This window comes from Saccostrea cucullata, unplaced genomic scaffold, assembly GCF_032062105.1.
Source record: "Saccostrea cucullata isolate Sc308-1 unplaced genomic scaffold, CSIRO_AGI_Scuc_v1 ctg181, whole genome shotgun sequence".
Lineage (NCBI taxonomy): Eukaryota > Metazoa > Mollusca > Bivalvia > Ostreida > Ostreidae > Saccostrea > Saccostrea cuccullata.
Genome location: NW_026936455.1, coordinates 174857 through 196621, shown reverse-complemented (window position 1 = coordinate 196621; position 21765 = coordinate 174857). Strand labels below are relative to the sequence as shown.

The 21765-nt window shown below is 34.3% G+C and overlaps 1 protein-coding gene across 2 annotated transcripts in view; it reads right to left on the bottom strand.

Moving 5' to 3' along the window:
* The window catches only part of LOC134245633 (uncharacterized), a 32110-nt gene extending 17620 nt beyond the window's left edge, over window positions 1-14490 (bottom strand). Inside the window, exons 1-7 of one of the 2 annotated variants that reach the window (XM_062727899.1) lie at window positions 14442-14490; window positions 12814-12912; window positions 11380-11472; window positions 10736-10828; window positions 8928-9023; window positions 5393-5640; window positions 4948-5064 (exon numbers count right to left, since the gene is read on the bottom strand). In XM_062727899.1, the coding sequence (XP_062583883.1) occupies window positions 4948-5064; window positions 5393-5640; window positions 8928-9023; window positions 10736-10828; window positions 11380-11472; window positions 12814-12912; window positions 14442-14466 (771 nt within the window). In that variant the 5' untranslated portion in view covers window positions 14467-14490. The remainder of the gene's footprint in view (window positions 1-4947; window positions 5065-5392; window positions 5641-8927; window positions 9024-10735; window positions 10829-11379; window positions 11473-12813; window positions 12913-14441) is intronic. The other variant, XM_062727897.1, reaches the window with a different exon arrangement.
* Window positions 14491-21765: the final 7275 nt, after the last annotated feature.

Sequence of the window (21765 nt, the reverse complement as noted above, 5' to 3'; positions counted from 1 at the left end):
CTGTCAAATCTTCCAGGTCAATGTTGCGACCAAGGTAAAAATTTGGACACACGGATTGGAGCTATTTTTAGTATTCGATAACTTATTCTTATCTGACCAAATTAAGAGAATTATTGTTGTTATTAGCTTTTACTAAAGCAAATCACAAAATTAATATACATGAATGAAATAGGTGGAGAGATGATAAACAGTATAATCAAGCTCAAAAGTCCATTAAACATCACAAAATAGGAGAGGAGCAAACACGGACCTCCAAAACATCAGAGGTGGGATCAGGTCCCATGGAGGAGTGAGCATCCCCTGCCGACCAATCACACCAGCCGTGTGCTCCTTGTCATGATCGGGAAATAAATGGGAAAAAACCTTGGAAAATTCAGTGTGTAAATAGACCAAAGGGGTTAACTATAAGTATGGAAAAAAAGTCAGTCAGCATTTGACTTATTTAATGATAAATTGTATTTGCTGACAAGGTCATTGTATCGATTTTAGAACTTACAAAATGACTTTTAAAGTCATCAAATTTATCATAAGTTTTGTTGTTAGATAACCATTAACGTCTTTATCTAGTAAAAGAACTTATTTGTAAGGAAAAGTATGCCCTTCCCTTATGAAAACTGGCTCTATAGTTTGTATCCAAAATTAAAAAGCCGATTTAATGGTACTTAGGATTTAATGGTACTTATGGGATATACAACTTTTAAAATTTATATGTACTCCAAAACATATTTTATCGTAGATTTTACCTCTTCATTTTGTTGTTTTTTTTTTATGGAAGACATTTTTTTAATAATTTGTAATATGATTACCTCACTTAATAAACATTTAAGATTTATTCCTCTCATCTTTAAATTGATATCTTTCTGTTAGAGTTTATGAATTCTTGACTGATAATTAAAATAATCTTTCTCCCTTCAGTCACAGGATTACTCCAAATCTATCAAATTTAAATCGTTTATTTGATATTCTAAAGCCGTCGAAATTTTCTCGGACTTTAGAATTTGTTCCCACAAGAATTCAAATTGGCTTTATTTTCAATTAAAATAAAGCTACATATTTTTTATACTTCAGATTGCATAAGTGTACAATGAGAATCTTTTTAAAACCAAATAAATTTGCAGATTACCAAAGGCAATGCACTATCAATTTTTTTGAAAACCTTACTAGGTTCCATTGAAAAAGAAAACAGTTTACACATGCGCGGATCCAGAGGGGGGGGGGGGGGGGTCGGGGGGGGTCAGGACCCCCCTGGAATTTCAAGGTTATTAAATTTATATACATAAGCAAGGAAAAAGTTAACTTGGACCCCCCTCAGGAAACGCAGACCCCCCTGGTAAATGTGAATTTGTATTAAAGTGGTCTGAAAAGTTAAAGATTTTGAAGCATTAAAAAGTCATCGCCCACACCCCCTCCCCCCCCCCCCCCCCCCCCCAAATAGGATTTGAACTTTTGGCGACTTTACGTTTTTTTTTTTTTTTGCTTGTTAAGAAATTTCTGGGTTGAAATTTTTTTTTTGACAGGGGTGGACCCCACCCTGGGAAAAATTTCTGGATCCGCGCCTGCTTACAGCTATTATGTCAAAAAGGCTCGACTTCCATTTATACCTTACAAAATTTAACTATAAATCATATAAATAACAGTGTAAATAATCAACAGAAAAAACACTGCTTGCGTATACTTAATAAATGGCTTATTAATAAACTGCTAAATAAACTGCTTCCCGTCTCCAAATTGCAATTTTACATGTAATATCTTTTCATAATTTGTCCCTAATAATGGAAAATAGAACTTGCAAGAAGCTGGAATACCTTTGCAAAAAATGTTTTTTTTTTCGTTTTCATTACTCTTAACACGTAAGTTTAAATGGCATTTTCCTAACATTTAAGGTTACAACGAACATGATCTTGTCTTGTTCCTAATGAGAACCATTTCAACCAGAAAATCTTTACAGAATATTTTTCATAAAAAAAATCAAACATTTTCCAATTAAATATTTATTAAAATTTGTAAAATTTGTAAATTCAAAATCGCTACGCATGTTGGTTAATGGTGTAAAAATCTGACATGGTAGGAGTGGTCGTTTCATCCAGCGTCCAGATCATTGGGGCATCGCTACAGGTCTGGGCTGCGATCTAGTGTACAGAAAGAAATAAAATTATCATCATATATTAATAAAAACATGCTGTATGAGACATGATTTAATGCCACCTCGTATTCTTAAATTACTCATTATGATATGCGATAAAAGGGTAAAAGACTTAAAGTCTGACTTGTCATCTTGTCATTTGCAGTATTATCAGAGTTTAATGTATATACGAGGCCTAGGGTTGTTCGAAAAGTTCGTGGGCGATGTCAATCTTCGTTATATTACTCACTAGAAATTTAAACTAAGCACAATATAATATGTAAAAATATTTGTTTTGTTGATGTGTGAAGTTTCATACCATTCAATTTAACAGAAATCAATTTACTTCATTTTAAAATCAACGTTTTGTACCCACGGAGCACACTTAACTCTAGTTTCACAGGATACGCAACTCTAAAGCGCCCATGTCTTTCCTTGACGTTCCAACTTTTGAGAGTTTTTGTTCAGATTTTTACAGTTAAGGTCTTCAATCCCTAATAGGAAGAAATTCAATGAAATTGAAGACATAACAGATATGTAGGCATTGTATACTCAGTTTATTTAGACATGCTTCCCATTTATTACTATAAGTATGTTTAGTGGGATGTGTCCTAATTCATGACCTTGAATTTTGGTAAGAGTTTTCTCCCCTTTTTTAATTAATAAAAAAAAATCAATTAAAAAAAATTTGTCTGGTAAAAAAATTGTTTTCAATTATCATTCTATTTATAATATTTCAATGCATCTTTCCACCACAGGATTTATTGATATTCAAATTATTTGAAATTTTATTTTGAAAAAACGCTTTTCCCCATAGACTTCAATGCAATCTTTGTAAATTATCTACTGCTTAATTAATGAACATTTTGAAAATGTCTCGTGGACAATCCTTTTCCACTATAAAATGCTTTAATATAATATCAGAGTATTGTGTACTTGACGGACATTTAAGGGTAGAGAATTTGGTACCATTAGGGATTGAAATCCTTAAATCGTAGCTTCACCGATTATTCTCATTCGATACAGAGTCTATGCCACTGATATAATGCTTGTACTGTTTATACACATATGCACAACTCGCTCGTGACATTTTTTCTTGATTCCTTCAAAATTTTCAGAGTTCATTCAGGGATTTTCCTGAGAAAAACACCAAATTGCATCGTTATCTGCTGTCCGTGACGTTCTAAAACGTTATCGTTTTGTTGTTCTTCGTTTTTGCTCCATTTTAGAGAATACGACTACAAACATTATACAGTGTATCGTCTGTAACATACTGAATTTTGACCTGCTCCGCGATCCGATTTTTGCATTTTTAAAATCTAGATAAGTTTTGAATGAATCGTAATATTTTGGAAAAAAATAATACAAATCATATGGTGGCATATTTCTGCCCCTTGTGTGCAAGTTATTTTTCTATCAAATATGTCGACATGCAAGATAAATATGTTGACATGCAAGGTAGTTATGTCAACATGCAACATAAATATGTTGACATGCAAGAAATTGCAATCAAATAAGTATTATTAAAAAAATCTTCAAAAATCTCAAATATCGCCCACATGTGACATCCAACATGCTAAATGCTACTTATTTATGTTAACATGCAACTTATTTATGTTGACATGCAACTTATTTATGTCGACATGCAACTTATTTATGTTGACATGCAACTTATTTATGTCGACATGCAACTTGTTTATGTCGACATGCAACTTATTTATGTAAACATGTGACATATTTATGTTGGCATGCAACTTAGTTATGTTGCCATGCAAGATAAATATGTTGACATGCAACTTATTTATGTAAACATGCGACATATTTATGTCGACATGCAACTTATAAGTTGCATGTCAACATATTTATCTCGCATGTCAACATAACCAAGTTGCATGTCGACATAAATAAGTTGCATGTCGACATAAATAAGTTGCATGTTAACATATATAAGTTGCATGTCGACATAAATAAGTTGCATGTCAACATAAATAAGTTGCATGTCGACATAAATAAGTTGCATGTCAACATATTTATCTTGCATGTTAACATAAATAAGTAGCATTTAGAATTTGGATGTCACATGTGGGCATTTTGAGATTTTTGAAGATTTTTTCATAATACTTATTTGATTGCAATTTTCTTGCATGTCAACATATTTATGTTGCATGTTGACATAACTATCTTGCATGTCAACATATTTATCTTGGAAAAAAATAACTACAAATCCATAAAATCATGATCATTTGGATTTATTGTAAAAATATTTCTACCAAATTTGGATAACATATGACGTCAAATAAAAAAGATATGACAGTTGTCCGCGAACTTTTCGAACAACTCTCGTATATGGACATTTACTATTGAATGCTTATGCAAACTTGTGTTTTGCAACAGTTTACAAGTAAAAATAAAATATATACCGGTATTGATTTCCAAATGGTAAATAAATTGATATATATAAATCTAAAATGGAACGCTTATAAAGAGGATTTTATGAAAACACTGCAACAATGGTGCAAGTTCTTAAATAACAAAAATGCCTTTTTAATTCTGAATGAAACTTCCTGAAGGAATTACCATAGAGAAATGAAAGTAACGCATTTTCTCTGCATGTAGCAAAATGTTTGACAATTTATTTTATTTACAATAATGTTGCAATTTTGAAACTTTGATAAAATAGAGTAAACTTCTGATGACAATTGTATCTTTGTTTAAAATGCTAGATATTTTAATGACTTTAACAATTGTTAAGCCAAATATTAATTTTCAAAGTAAGATACACAAAACTCTATATTGTTAGTAATAACTGGGTTACATATATATACCTTTAATTCAGTTCCTGTGTCAGTGCAGTCGATGAAAAAACCCGCCATATTTATTTTATTGTCAAAGAAAGTAGATATAGGTGTGTATGGTAGAATTGATTTACATGATGATTTCACCTGTGAAATAAAAATATGCACATTTTTTTCAATATTTGATTCTGAATAATCATTCGCATCGATATAATGTATGATTGAAAATGTAGCATCTAATTAAGCCTAAAAAGTATTTTTTTCAATGATTAACAGCATTATCAAAAATAATTCGCTAAAGAAACGTTGTAAACGAAAACAAAATAATAATATTATAAAGAGAAAGGCGAAAAATATTCGCGAAAGAAAGAAAAAGAGCAAATGCAAATTTAAATTCCGTTAAATTATAGAAACCGAAATAACGCAGGTTAGATCCTCAGTATATATGTTAAATATTCATCCTTGCACTACCCACCGACGGACCCCGCATCCAGGAAGCCCTTTCTGTAGAGTTACATTTGTTGATGACGTAGGCGTCAGATGATTGGTGTTTACTATTGCTGGGACACAGTGCTGCCCTGTTATCCTCGACATGTACATTTTCAGCAATGGATTCGATGATACTGATTTTGTGGTTGCTACATTTTAATTGCACCGGTGGTAGAATGGTAGTTGTTGAACTGGGAGTGGTCGAAGTGGTAGTGGTTGAAGTTGAGGTGGTAGCTATATATATATATAATATATAATGAATATGGAGATTTAATGAACAGAAGTCAAGCTTAGAAGTCCGTGAAACAATATATACTAAGAGCAGAGAAAAGAACGGAACCTTCATATGTTAGAGGTGGAATCAGGTGCCATTGAGAAGTGATACTGCTTACAAGTTATAAACACTTTGTTTTAAATCAGAATCAAGCATAATTTTATTTTAATATACCTTACTTATACAATTTTGCAGTTTAAAAAAGTTAAATGTGCGGCATAAATTCTAGTCTAAAGGTTAATTTAAAAAATTGGTGTTGGCATTGAAAAAAGATGGCCTCTAACACTTTTGGAAAAGTATCTTTCAAGTAGCAAGTATTTAGGAACTTTCAGCATCATAATTATGTATTTGATTCCTATATTCAAATAGGGGGAAAATATTTGGCTAGTAATTATAGACCTGTCTCATTAACATGCATTTGTTGTAAAATTCTAGAACATATAGTTGTCAGCAACGTTTTGAACCATTTAGATCAATATGATATTTTAGTAGATTGCCAACATGGATTTAGAGCTAAGAGAAGTTGCGAAACTCAGCTACTTACTCTTAGCCATGAATTATTGGAAAATTTACACTCAAACACTCAAACTGATTTGATTATACTGGACTTCTCAAAGGCATTCGATAAGGTGCCTCACCAGAAGTTGCTGAGAAAGTTGGATAACTATGGAATACGTGGTAACACCTGGAGGTGGGTCTCTGCTTTTCTCAGCAAAAGAGTACAACAGGTTGTCCTTGATGGTGAGGTATCTAGTCCAATGCCTGTGGTCAGCGGGGTTCCTCAAGGGTCAGTCCTTGGGCCCCTTCTATTTTTAATTTTTATAAATGATCTACCATCTTCTGTTACATCAAATACAAGGCTCTTTGCCGATGACTGTATCTTGTATCGACCCATTCATAATCAAAATGACTGTGTAATTCTTCAAAAAGATCTTGACTCGTTAGCTAATAGGGAACATATCTGGGGAATGCAATTTCATCCTCAAAAATGTAATTCACTTAGTATTACCAGATCTCGCACACCAGTAAAATATACCTATAATCTGAAAGGACACACATTAGAATCTATAAAGACAGCAAAATATTTAGGGGTAACATTATCCTACAACATGTCCTGGGAACCGCATATTAATAATATAACTTCTAAGGCCAATAAGATACTGAGTTTTCTAAAAAGAAATTTGCAGATAAAAAATGAAGAAACAAAATCTTTGGCATATAAATCAATGGTCAGGTCTAACCTCTAATACTGTTCTTCAGTTTGGGCACCTCATACAAAAAAACTTAAAGATAAACTAGAAAATGTTCAAAGACGAGCTGCAAGATATGTCACACATAGATACCACAATACTAGCAGTGTCTCAGATATGTAACATCATCTAAATTGGCCAGCATTAGACAATAGAAGAAATATATGTAGACTTATAATGTTATTTGAAATTACACACAAATTAGTGGCTATAGATCAAAACCTTTATTTAGTACCCCAGACAACGACCATTACACGTAATAGTAGTCCTCTTCACTTTCAGACCTTCAGTACACGAACAGATTATTATAAATTTAGCTTCTTTCCCCATACAGTAGCCTTGTGGAATTCTCTCCCACACTCAGTGGTGGCAGCGGCCTCTCTGGACCAGTTCAGAACTCTGGTCCCAAGCTATATCCCATAACTCTTATATTTATAAAAACAAGTAGAACACAATGTAAATACACATTTTTCATGCACAACTTTGTAAATTGTTTTTCATTGCATTAGGTTTATTTATACCTTCTATGGCACTTAGTTGTTTTTTTTTCTTTTTTTCACATACGTTTTATAATTAAAATCTAGAGGTCCGTTTGCGCAGGGCCAGCGTATAATCATCAGGTTTGATGGAACGCTGTAATATGTAGATGTAGATGTAGATTCAGTTTTTACATAATATTTATGATATTGTTTACAAAAAAATGTACGATTTTTTATGTTGACATATGCTTCTGTTTATTTACGTCTACCATCTTAAATAATATGGCGACCTATACATTTTTGGAAATAATTTATTTGATATATAAAATTAAAACTTGATTAAATGAAAATAAATTTAATTTTTGTACTTTTAACCATTAAAATTGTAAGGGTGGAAAGACCTTAAGTAGTCAATACAGGTTCCTTGATTAATAAGACACTTCTTTGACAAATAAGAGTCTTTTTCTTGCTTTTAACGACATTATTGCTCTTTATTATTCATTTTATAACGGCAATAATTTCCACAAATAAGTTTCAATAAAGTAAAATCTTGAAGCGAGGGATCGTGTCAAAACCGGAAGTGCTACTGATAAAGCAACTACCCGTGGATAAAACATAAGTTTATCTAATGGGCTGTATCCCCCACACGTATGAGATAAATATATTTGACTACTATTAGAAAAAGGAAGTAAGGAGACCCAACAACAAAACTAAGACTAACTTAAATACTTCAACCTGAAAATATGCATTCATATAATCATCTGACCTTAGTCTTTAAATCTTTAATTGATTTCAAAATCGATAGACCTCTTTTTTAAAGTCACATTAGCCAACGATAAGACCATGAAAATATTTTACACATGGGGAATTTGACCTGAATGGAGAACTTTTAGTCACTGGGACTGATGATATGATATTTTATTTTTCAAAAAAAGAAATTTAATTTAAATTATCATCTGGAAACCATTTTCTGACCTTGATCTTTGACCTTAAAATCAATACGAGTGTCATTAAAGTCACAAGGAATTATTACTTCAGTGAAAGAAAAAAAACCCACAAAGACTAGAGATATTACATGGAAAACCTTTTTTGCAATATATATATATATATATATATATATATATATATATATATATATATATATATATATATATATATATATATATATATATATATATATATATATATATATATATATATATTACTGGCCTTGATTTTTCGACCTAAAAATGAATAAAGGCCCGTGTAGGAAAATAGTAATACAAAAATTTATTTTTCAAGCAGAATTTCAAATTAATGGTTTTTAATTTAACATGCAAATTAAGGTCTTTTACATATACAGAATGTTTAAAATTTTGATCTTAATCTTTGCAATTTTTAAAGTATGTCCCAAATTCTTTTTTGTCAAAATATAAAATAAAATCCCTAATTTGAGAAGAAGTTTCTTGAAAATTAATATTCTTCTTATCGCACATATATCGTACGATACGTAATATTTACTTTCTACAATTGACATACCGTGACAATGGCAGTATAGATGGTGATCACTACGGTCTCTTTCACAACTCCCACTTTCTCCTGCTTTGCAATGGCAGTGACTGTCTCTGGTGCAGTCTGGGTCAAAATAAAGACATAGATTATAATTATGCTTGAGAAAAAAAAGATAATTAAAAGTAGAATATTTCAAGGAGTGAAACTATTGCTGTAAAAAAAAAATCGATACTTGTGTAAAGTTAATAAGAACAAATGCACAGTCCCGAAGAATGAACATAAACCATTCACAGTGGCGGATCCAGGAATCTTTAAAATATGTACCTTTTCTTGACCAAAAGTAGAACGTGCATGTTGAAAGTGGGGGGCTCTAAAATTACGTCCCAATGTTCAATCTCTATATTATGTCCATCTTTGCAAAAAAAAAGTAGAGTAGCTAAGTCCCATCCCCCGTTTTGACGCCTATGAGCTAAGTGAATGGCAGAGTTTCATCCTGTGTCTGGGTTAAGTGCCCTCAAAGTCTCATAAAATAAGGAAATCCTTAGGACTTGTGCAGCAAATTAAATTTAAGAATACCTTTCTTAGCGTATTACATTATTTATTAAAATTTAAACAATGCGGAAACTATGAAACGCCTATATGCAGCCTTCCTTTACACTAATAATAAATGCAATAAAAGCTAGAGGTACTGTGAGCAATGAGCTCACTAAATGATACCCCGCCTCCCATATAAATAGAATTGCGGTGTCCATGTTTTGCTGTGGGAAACCCAAAATATGTGTCGGATCAAAAAGTAAAATTGGAGGTGCACAATGGCAATATGTCACAAAGATTCTGTAAAAGTTTCATCAAATTTCATTCAGTGGTATGAGAGGATTGCGGATAAGAGATGGGTACCCCAAAGCGAAACAGACAGACGGATGGACATACCGATTACTATATACCCTCCCGCTTTTCAAGCGAGGGTTAAACACATTAATATGTATCCAGTGTATAAAGACAAATTTGACCTATATTTTATCCTGATACTTAACTCAAATAAAAAATTATGGAGAAAACAATATGCAAAATATACTGTAATGAGCTGAAGGGTCCTAAATAAAATTCCTGCTGTCTATTTAAATGTTCAACAACATCTAAAAACTCACTTAAATGAGGAAATTTTGTGCCTACTTTCTCTGTTAACTCATATAGAAAATTGACAATTCCAGAGTTAGATTTTCACTCTTTAAGTTTGTAAGAATTTTTTATACATACAGTATATATTTTATGGGCATTATAGTCTATTTTTACAAATAATTTTTGTTGCATATAATTAAGGAATGTTTTTAATAAGTTTTGTGTGAGTTATTGCTGTGTGAATAACTCACACAAAACTTAAAAACATTCCTTATATTTACATTTTACAGGTTTGGAACAACTGCAATATAATACTCAATTTTTGAATTTCTCGCTGCCCTATATCGTTGCATTTTAACTAACGTCGCTGCAGCCTCATTGTGACCGTCACGTTAACGCACGTTTCTCCGTGTATATTTCTATGCGTGAGTATACACGAAAATGGTTTTCGAATCAATTTCACAGTTGTCTTTCTAGAAAAACACAGCAAATGTAAATATTTTGATATATATCACCAGAGACATATATATGTCTCTGATATCACTACTGAAGTCATAAAAAAATTCTTTCAACAACAATGACCATACCTGTAAATGGGTATCATTTATCCATAAGACCTATTAATTTAGAGGGTGTTAAGGACTATCAAAAAGTTCCTCATTCAAATGGATAACGTTACATGTAACACTTCTATAATAAGTTAATATTTATACTACCGTAACAATGACAAACATGGAGATGGTCGGAGCAGTAGGGATGTTTTCCGTTTTCATGACATTGACAATCACGGTTTACTGAACAGCTGGGGGCTGAAAAAATAAAGGCAAAGTCTTTGCTGTGATATCTAAGAAATATGAAAAATGAAATAAAAGTTTAACTACAGCTACTGTGAGCAATGACCTCATTAAATGATACTCCCGCCTCCCATATGGTAATAATTGCAAAGTCCATGTTTTGCATTGGGAGACCCGAAATAAGTGTCAAATCAAAAAGTAAAAGGAAGTTTACAATGACATTATGTAATAAAGAATCTGTCGACAGGTGTTTTCTAGGAGGAGTTGCGGATAAGAGATGGGTACTATTTAATAATCATAGAAAAAAATGGCCGTGCTGATGTTTTGTTCTGGGAAACCCGAAATATATGTCCGATCAACAAGTTAAATAGGATGCGCACAATGGCACTTTATAACAAAGATTCATTAAATTTTCAGTGGTAAAAGAGAAATTGCTGATAAGAGATGGGTACCCTAAAGCGTAACAGACGAACGGACGGAGAGACAGACATCATGATCACTATCCTCCCACGAATGGTGGAAATACATCTTATAAAGATTGAATGTTCTAGTTTTTTCTTACATACCCTGACATTGGCAATATCGATGGTGGCCGTCATCCTTCAAACATTTGCCTGTTTCTCCTTCTTTGCAAGGACAGTGGCTATCTTCTGTACATACTGGAGCATATCAAGAATAAGTGTTTAACAAGATGTGTTTGTGAAACACCATGCGCCCAATGGCAACAAAGTTCGAAAAAAGCTCTTTTTTAGCATACATATATAGGTCACAGTCAAGGTCATAAGGTCATTGACCTTGATGTCATTTTAAAGATGTTGATTAGTGGAGTATATTTTTCATAATTACAATAATTTGAAAAATATGAAGTCTCTATCTCTTATGGTTCAAAAGATATGGCGAAGGTACAAAAAAACTATTTTTAGCATATAGGTCACAACGTCATTGACCTCGGTGTCATTTGAAAGAGCTTATTGTATGCATGTTGAATATTAAGTCACTATCTTTCATGGTTCAAAAGTTATGGCGAAGGTTTGCAGACAAACAGACAGGACAAAAACAATATACGCCCCAGCGCATAAAAATTATTTTCTGATCGTATGAAACTTCTACATACATAAAAAGGACATACATTAAGAAATAATTTTCAGCATACTGCATGTAGTCTCCGTACCATAAAATTAACCAAACATAACATGACATGATGAATCCATTAATAATATCTTAACAGCGACATGATGAATGCATTAATTAATAATACCGTTATATAATGACATGATGATGAATGCATTTATTTTATCCAAACAATTACAAGATGAATCCATTAATTCTACAGTTAGAATGACATGTTGAATGCATTAGTTATACCGTAACAATGACATGATGAATGCATTAGTTATACCGTAACAATGACATGTTGAATGCATTAGTTATACCGTAACAATGACATGATGAATGCATTAGTTATACCGTAACAATGACATGATGATGAATGCAATAAATATACCGTAAAATGACATGATGAATTCCTTTAGTATATCGTAACAATGACATGATCATGAATGCAATAATAACAATGACATAATAAACACATTAATTATATCGTAACAATGACACAATGAATGCATTTATTATGCCACAGGAGAATTTTTATCGTCGGAAAAAAACATCAGGATGGCAACGTGTTATGGGGGGACCCCATCTAAGCAAATTGATCTAGGCTTGGCCAGAAAAATCTCGCAACTAATTCAGTATCCGGGGATTGGATTTTTCAACTTGAATAAATAACACAAACACTCCGGATACTTATTTAGTTGCTAGATTTTTCTGACCAAGCCCATATCTATTTGTTTAGGTGGGTCCCCCCATAACACGTTGCCATTCTAGTGTTCTTTTTAATTGAGGGTAGAAATTTTTTTCCGGATTTTTTTTTTTGGACCATAAAGACTTCAGACTCCTGAGATTATACAGTAACAATGAAATGATGAATCCATCAACTATACCATAACAATGGCACGATGATTTATGATGATAGTTAGAACAGTGTGGATGAAGGCCCTCTTGACACTCGGAGCTGCAATCACTATCACTGCGACAACCACCTGGAAAAGACCTGGAATACGTAATTAACATAATACGTAATCAATATCTATATTTGTATTTAAAGTCATTCATGCTGTCAGAAATAGTGGAAAGAATGAAATAGGCTGTGCCTTCTACCCCTAAATCCCATTCCCTTTCGTTTGTTTAACGTCCATCTCGAGAATTTTCATTCATTTGGAGACGCCACCGCTTGCCGTTTGCGAGCTGCAAATTTGTCCTATAATCGGCGCTTGCTGCCACTGAGCAGTGAGGGATCTTTTTCGTGCCAGCAATCAAAGGGCCTCGATTTATTATTATATAGTCTCATTTGAAGAACTACAGGTTCTCTGCGTCCGCCCGAACAATGGAACCCGCGAAGTACTAGTAATTGATTCGAAATAATACATTTGTAAGTAATTTAATGATCTTTATAAGGTCCCCTTTTATACCGAGAGAGCAAATCTGAAAATGAGTAGAATTGTACAATTGTTTTAAAAAACAAAACTCAATTATTTTTACTTGGATAAGGAATTTTTTTCACATTCCTGCTATGCATTCTTAAAAATACCAGAAAGTGCTGTCTCACTTTTAAAATTTCCCCGTCTAACTGAGGAAGGCCTTTTCAGCAGTATTGGAAAATATGAACATGTAGTATCTTTGCCTACACATGCGTCAACACAAGCTTCTAACTGGGGGAACTAGTAAGAGATGGTGTGGGCAGTTCAAGAATTCTTTTGAAATGCACTCATAAAAATGTCAGTCTTTAAAATTTTGCTATATAAGCTTTAATAATTCTTTATATCATTGGGAACCACACTAATGCTCTTTCCGCTTTAAGAAATCTCCCCTTAAATGCATGTATATCTCGTGCATTTGTCTTTGTGTTCAAATGACGCTATCGAGGCCAAATATGCATGTAAATCTTGTGCGACTGCGCTTGTGTTTGACGTCAGCGTGTGAGGACTATTAAAATTGACATGGGAGGCCTCGTGAAATTTGTCTATTAATATATATTTAAATTTACAGTTTTATTTCACAATGAAATGGAATTATAAGGAATCGCTGTCTAGTTAGTAGAGTATGCCAGGGACACCAACGATAGTTTGAAACGTGCGATAATTAACTGGATTCGCCCGTTAAGCAAAATATTTTATCCCACGTTTAGAAGTATGTTATGTTTAGAAGAATGTTATCGAACGGCATACTCTACTGAATAGACAGTGAAGTTAAAGAAACGCATTTTCAAATAGAGGCGGAGGTCAGGTCGGCACTGAATCCACCTTTGCTCCTCTTCTAAGGAACTTAGACATTTGAATTTCTTTTCTTTAATGTTTTGTTTCACATCCAGGAAAACTTTATTGCTTAATTCAAAGTCAGTTCTCACTCGAACAGAAGTTGAAATTTAATAAGAAAGAACCTAATTTAAAGAAAACAAAACTTCTGGCACTTTTAAAAAAAAAAATTTAAAAACATCATTTCTGAAACTATATTTTAAATAATCATTTCTTTCCTCTTAACACAAATAAAACAAAAATAAATAAATAAATACTTGCAAACATGCAGCTCATCAGCATAAAAAGTATGATGAAAATCGCCTTCATCTTAATTGCCCGTGGAATAACAATTCTTCTAGCATGAATTACCTCGTGATCGGTTATATAAAAATCCGACAACCAATGATCCTTATCGTGGTGTTCCAATAATAAATTCTTATGCATTTCGATAAAAACCGGTGACAAATTTTCAGAACCGATTCACACGTAACGGAATTATCATCAAGGACTGCAACGTGTTCAGTATGTAGTTCTAAATACTAGAGGTACTGTGAGCAATGAGCTCACTAAATGATAGCCCCCGCCTCCCATATAGATATAAAATGGCAGTGTCCATGTTTTGCTGTTGGACAACCCAAAATATGTGTCAGATCAAAAAATAAAAAAGGAGGTGCACAATGGCAATGTGTAATAAAGATTATGGGAAAGTTTCATCAAATTTCATGCAGTGGTTTGAGAGGAGTTGCGGATACGAGATTGGTACCCCAAAGCGTAACAGACGGACGGACGGACATACCGATTACTATTTACCCTCCCGCTTTTCAAGCGGGGGGTATAACTAGTATCAAGTTCGTTTTATACAAGAGGCCCATGGGCCTTATAGGTCACCTGAGCATTATGCAACAACTTTCCAGTAATTAAATTTAATTCATCATAACAATACACTTAGCAGTTGCTTAGTTTGTTTACTTAATACCCATACACAAGGTAGGGGAACAAAAATGCATTTCAACTAATCAGTTATATTCAGCAATAATCAGTAGTGCCCCTACCACACATGAACCCCTGACCCTTAGGCCTTGATATTTGATTAATACCAAGGAGCAGATTTCAAACCATTCATTCATTTTCAGTATATAAGTACACCCCCCCCCCATGGTACCCCTGACCCTGGGGCCCTGAAATTCACAATTCTGGAAGATTAGGGCCCTTGTAGATCATAACTATATAGGTAGTTCATCTGCTTAATACCCTAGAGCAGAGAAGAAAATTTTTAAAGATTAAATGAATTTTCACTATATAATCTATAGAGCCCCGCCCTAACACCAAAACCCCTGACCCTGGGGCCATAAAATTCATAATTTTGCTAGAGGCACTCTTGCTCATCATAACTATGCACTTAGTTAGTTTATTTAATACCCAGGAGCAATGAAGAAGATTTTCAAAGGATTCCTGTATTTTCACTATATAATCAATAGAGCCCCACCCTAACACCAGAACCCCTGACTCTGGGGCCATAAAATTCACAATTTTGGTTGAGGCACTCTTGTTCATCATAACTATGCACTTAGTTAGTTTATTTAATACCCAGGAGCAGAGAAGATTTTCAAAGAATTCATGTATTTTAACTACATAATCTATACAGCCCCGCCATAGCACTAGAACCCCTGACCCTGGGGCCATAAAATTCACAATTTTGGTAGAGGCACTCTTGCTCATCATAACTATGCACTTAGTTAGTGTATTTAATACCCAGGAGCAGAGAAGAAGATTTTCAAAGAATTCATGTATTTTCACTACATAATCAATAGAGCCCCCCCCCCCCCCCTAATACCAGAACCCCTAATCCTGGGGCCATACAATTCACAATTTTGGTAGAGGCACTCTTGCTCAGCATAACTAGGCACTTAGTTAGTTTATTTAATACCCAGGAGCAGAGAAGAAGATTTTCAAAGAATTCCTTATTTTCACTATATAATCAATAGAGCCCCACCCTAACACCAGAACCCCTGACCCTGGGGCCATAAAATTCACAATTTTGGTAGAGGCACTCTTGCTCATCATAACTATGTACTTAGTTAGTTTATTTAATACCCAGGAGCAGAGAAGAAGATTTTCAAAGAAATAATGCATTTTCACTACCTACTTATTTAGCCCCACCCTAGCACTAGAACCCCTGACCCCAGGGCCATGAATTTCACAATTTTGGTAGAGGACTCATTGCTGATTACAATCATGCAAACAGTTTGACTGCTTGATGCCCAGGAGTAAAGAAGAAGATTTTTAAAGATTGCATTAATTTTAGTGGTTTTGGCCCCACCCCTCAGGCTCCTGGGGGGCAGGGATCATGAAATTCACAATTTTTGTTCCCCTTCACCCATAGATGCTTTGTGCCAAATTTGGTTGAAATTGGTTCAGTGGTTGCAGAGAAGAAGCTGAAAATGTTCAAATGTTAACGCACAACGCACGACGACGGACGAAAACAGATAGCAATAGGTCACCTGAGTTTACTCAGGTGACCTTAAAATTTAACAAGTTGCCTTTTTATACAGATAAGCTCGTTTTTGGATATAACAAGCAAAAATGCTACTAGATATATTCTGCTCATAAACTTTGTCATTTAGATATATTTACATTAGCGGTGTTTTTCTGCTAAGCAAATAGTGAAGTGATTTGAATACCATTTTCGTGTATACTCACGCGTAGAAATATACACGGAGAAACGTGCGTTAACGTGACGTCACAATGAGACTGCAGAAACGTTAGTAAAAATGCAACGATATAGAGCAGCGAGAAATTCAAATAATAAGTATATTTTAGTTACTTCCAAACATGTAAAATGTAAATATAAGGAATGTTTTTAAGTTTAGTGTGAATTATTGGTGTGAGAATCACACAGACTTGCACGTAAGCATATTTTTCATGAAGTGCTAGCGCACTTCATGAAATATGCCTACGTGACAAGTCTGTGTGATTCACACACCAATAACTCACATAAAACTTAAAAACATTCCTTAATATTTACATTTCCATTAAATTTCCCCTATGATTCTTTACAAAATAAAATGCAGTATATTTTATCGTGAACTACATTAGGTATGTACCACGAATAAGCATGAATATCTCCATTGTTACGTCTTGACGTCAAAAAGTCCAAAAATATAGTGCACACTGTTTTGTTTTAAAAATGACAGTTGAACGGCGTAAAGTTATGGCAAGTCATCAGAAAAACAATGTAAATATAAAAAAATGAATTTAATTTTTTAAAGATTCATGAGGTATATGAACTACACAGCTTCACGCCGGCATATATATCATGAAGCGCGAACGCGCTTCATGAAATATGCCGGCGTGAAGCGTCGTAGTTCATAACCTCATGAATCTTCAAAAATTAAATTCGTTTCTTAAAGGTACTTGGACACAGATTTGAAGTTAATATTTTCTCATTTTTTCTGTATAATATCATGAATTATATATTTTAATAGCATTTCACACAAAAATTAACTAAAAATCTTATTTCATTTAAAAGTTATTAAAACTTTAAACTTTTTGGCGGGTTTGATTGACACATCCTTGCACTTTCACAAATTTTGACTTTATTCTTAATCCTTAGGAAAAGTGGCAATTTTGATGTGTTTTAATGAGAAATATTAATACTTTTATCAAGAAAAATAATTTTATTCAGAGTCGAAATGTTAGAAAGCAAAACACCTTCACAAGTATCGTCATTCCGAACTAACAGATGCGTACAGAGTTTAGCAAATCGAGCACACACGTGTTATGTACACAGTTTTTGTAAACAGGGCTCGAGTTCTGTTATTGTTTATATTTAGAATTCACCGGGTGCGTTCAATCGCCACAGTCTGCTTACCACAACTGCACGGACTGACAATATACTGTGTGTTTGTTTTGCTTTCGAACGTGTCTACTCTGAATTTTCTGGATTATAGTATTAATATTTTTCATTTATACAAAACGAGATTGCCACTTTTCCTAAGGATTAAGAATAAAATTAAATTTGTGAGAGTGCAAGGATATGTCAATCAAACCCGCCGAAAAAATTGAAATTTCAATATCTTTTAAACGAAATAAGATTTTTAATTAATTTTTGTGTGAAATGCTATTAAAATATATAAGTCGTAATATTATAGAGAAAATAATAACTTCAAATCTGTGTCCAAGTACCTTTAAATAATATGCCTTATATGCATGACATGCAGGTCTGACAAAAAGATTAAAAAAGAAACTGAAAACATATCATTTCTCATATGGAGACGCCACTACTTCCTGGTGGAGAGCTGCAAATTTTGCTCTTAACACGGCACTCAGGGCCATTCTGTATCGTGCAAGCATCTACTGCGACAGGGGACCTCAGTTTATATGGTCTCATCCTAAGAACTGGTTTCCACGTCCCAAAGTGGGATTCGAACCCGCGACGAAGGGATTATCCCTTTACTTCACAACTCTAGAGAAGTCGCTCTTACTACTGCGCCACGCGGGCGACGTTAAATATGGAAGACCGGATATAACAACCATGCGTAAAACATCTATTATAGCTGTGCGCCATCTCATCTAGGTGAAAATTTTATCCTACGATCAGCTTGGTCTTCACGGAACGCTACATCATTCTCCATTGAAGATTGAGATGGTTGTTGCTTGAACATTTGCAAGCTTCTTTCTTGGTCCAAATACAAGTATTGTCCCAAAATAGACGTGCATGTTAAACGTTCTCTATGATTTGAATATTTGGGAGCTTTATGTCCCTTTGAGAAATTTTCATTATACCCCCGCCTGAAAAGCGGGAGGGTATATAGTAATCGTTATGTCCGTCCGTCTGTCTGTTACGCTTCGGGGAACCTATCTCTTATCCGCAACTCCTCTTATACCGCTGAATGAAATTTGATGAGACTTTCATAGAATCTTTGTTATATAATGCCATTGTGCACCTCCTATTTTACTTTTTGATCGGACACATATTTTGGGTTTTCCACAGCGAAACATTGACACTACCATTTTTTCTCTAGTATTGAAGGGTACCCATCTCTTATCTGCAACTCCTCCTATACCACTGGACAAAATTTAATAAAACTTTCACAGATTGTGTTTTACATGATGAAATTGTGCACCTCTTACCGTATAGCGGGTTTTCTTGGCGGGTGTAAAATTTGGCGTTTTGCCTGCTCAAAGGTATGCCAATATTTTGGCGTAATTTATTTTAACGGACACAGGGTTTCAGCTGTTTGCAGATGGACACTAAGAAGAGTATGACAATTTTAGCGATCAAAATTTTAGCGGACTATCATTAAAACACCAAAATGAGCCAAAATTAGCACCCCGCTAAAATAACCCGCTATTCGATATTTTACTTTTCGATCTGACACTTATTTCGGATCTCCAAGAGCAAAACAGGTACTTTGTCATTATAACCATCATGTAGCCAGTAGTAGATTACCAGAAATCGACTATGTCTGGTACAGGTTCAATATTTTATTAAACGTAGAATTCAAACCTGCAGTTACACAAAACATATAGACGACACATAGACATTTAGACAGATAATTAAACCATAATAGACTTTACTTTAGAATATATTTCTTACCGAAACACACACAAGAATTCACAAATATTACTATCTGTATGATATAGACATCTAACTCGATCAACGGCTAGGCTAAGAGTGTCCGATGTTAGTGCGTGAAAGCGGGAATTTGGTGAATAGAATAAAGTCATGTGACTGTCCGTCTAGTGTCTAAAAATAATTACTACCTCATTCATACTAAGTCTTTCATACCACATTCTCACATATACGCAGCGCAAGTAAATATAAGCATTGACATTAATACATAACCCTGGTTACAATCATATGAGAGGCGGGGGTATCATTTAGTGAGCTCATTGCTCACAGTACCAATAGTTTTAATTGTATGTACTATTAAGCATCAGGCGACCACAATTAAAGCACTGAGAAAGTTATTCATAGTTCATACTGACTTGCAGCAAGCTCTTTCACATCAACACATGCTAGTACACTTGTCAATGATATCTGAGATTTGCAACTACACTCTTTTGACTTTCATTCCTTTTTTTCAAGTCACAGTTGCATCTTACTGGCTCAAAAGAGACTTAGGAGGCTTCTGACAGTGTGGAACATTTTGGGTCATACAGTCCATCCTCTGTCATATTCCAGCCCCAGTTGATAGGGGAGGGCAGTAATGGATTCGGTAGCAGTGTCTGTCCCCATACATGCCCCCCCCCCCCCCGGTATAGGTTGCTTGATCGTCTTACATATTCTGCTAGAGCTGCCATAGTTGGCTTTTTATTGTTTCACATTCAGTTTCCTTGCGTATACCTTTTGTCATTCTTGGTTTATGTCATGCACCGGTTCCTTCATAGAGAAGGATGACAAATTCTTTCAATGGCTTGCATAACTTTGCTAGGTATGTTAGTTGGCGCACAAACTAATTTAAGATGTGTATCAGTGAGCTCGGTTAGGACTTTTCACATTTTCCATGCAGTTTTGTAATGCCCAACAAAGCTGGAAACTGTGTTACATCCGGTCAGCGCATTAAACATTGGAAGTGCTACAGCCCTTCTGGGGCCAAGGCCACGTGCAATTATATGTGCTTCCAAGTGACGGAAATTGTCTTCAGTTCCAAAGGCTAACCATAGGTCTGTCTGTTCAAAATTTGAACAACAAACACAGTCAGGACCACCAAATCAGTGTCAACAGTGCAGATGAGTATTCTATTCACTTTTCCGAAGGATTTAAAATATATTATACCGATTTTTAATTGCAACTTTTTGGTACTGCGCCACCTTCTCACACCAGACATTGAAGTGCATCAGTTGAATAGGGTTCATTTTGTGGGCAATGCATACTTGTTCATAAATTTATTTGTTAGTGATGTTATTATCTTTGTACAAAGATTCATTAATATATGGCAGCAGGTTCGTAAACAATACTTGTCTACGAAATTTGGAGAAAACCCTCAAAAAATACATTAAGTTTTCCACAGGTGTTTTTATTATAATGGCATTAATAAGGACTGGATTTTTCTGGACTGAAATTTGTACAGAATCCTATTTGTAACGCTATAAATACAAAAAATGCAGAATTTAACGAACCTTTCTGATATGTGTCCCCGCGGAGCAGAGCACTAATGGATCACTGTACCCGGCGTCTGTCCGTCTGTCACACCTTGTATCTCAGGAATGCTGCACATTTATTGCTTGCCACTATGGCATGTGTAATATACTAGTATCATGGTTCCCGACCTCGTGATCCTTGACCTTGTCCTTTGACCTACTTTACTAAAAGTTAAACGTTCCAATGTACAGCATATTTTTGACATTGAAGGGGGGCAATTCTATGCTATTTTAGCATGTGTACTGATTGTTATAAAAGTGAAAAATACCAGCGTTACAGTTCACTTGACCTTTGACCTGCTTTAAAAAGAATACTCTGGCAAGTTAGTTTCAACTTAAGACTTTTGAATCTTTTTGGCGGGTGTTGATAATTATCATGCATACATGTTTATGAGCTCATAATACTGTTCGTTGAAACTGTATGTTATTCAGTAGCCACACAAACTGATATTT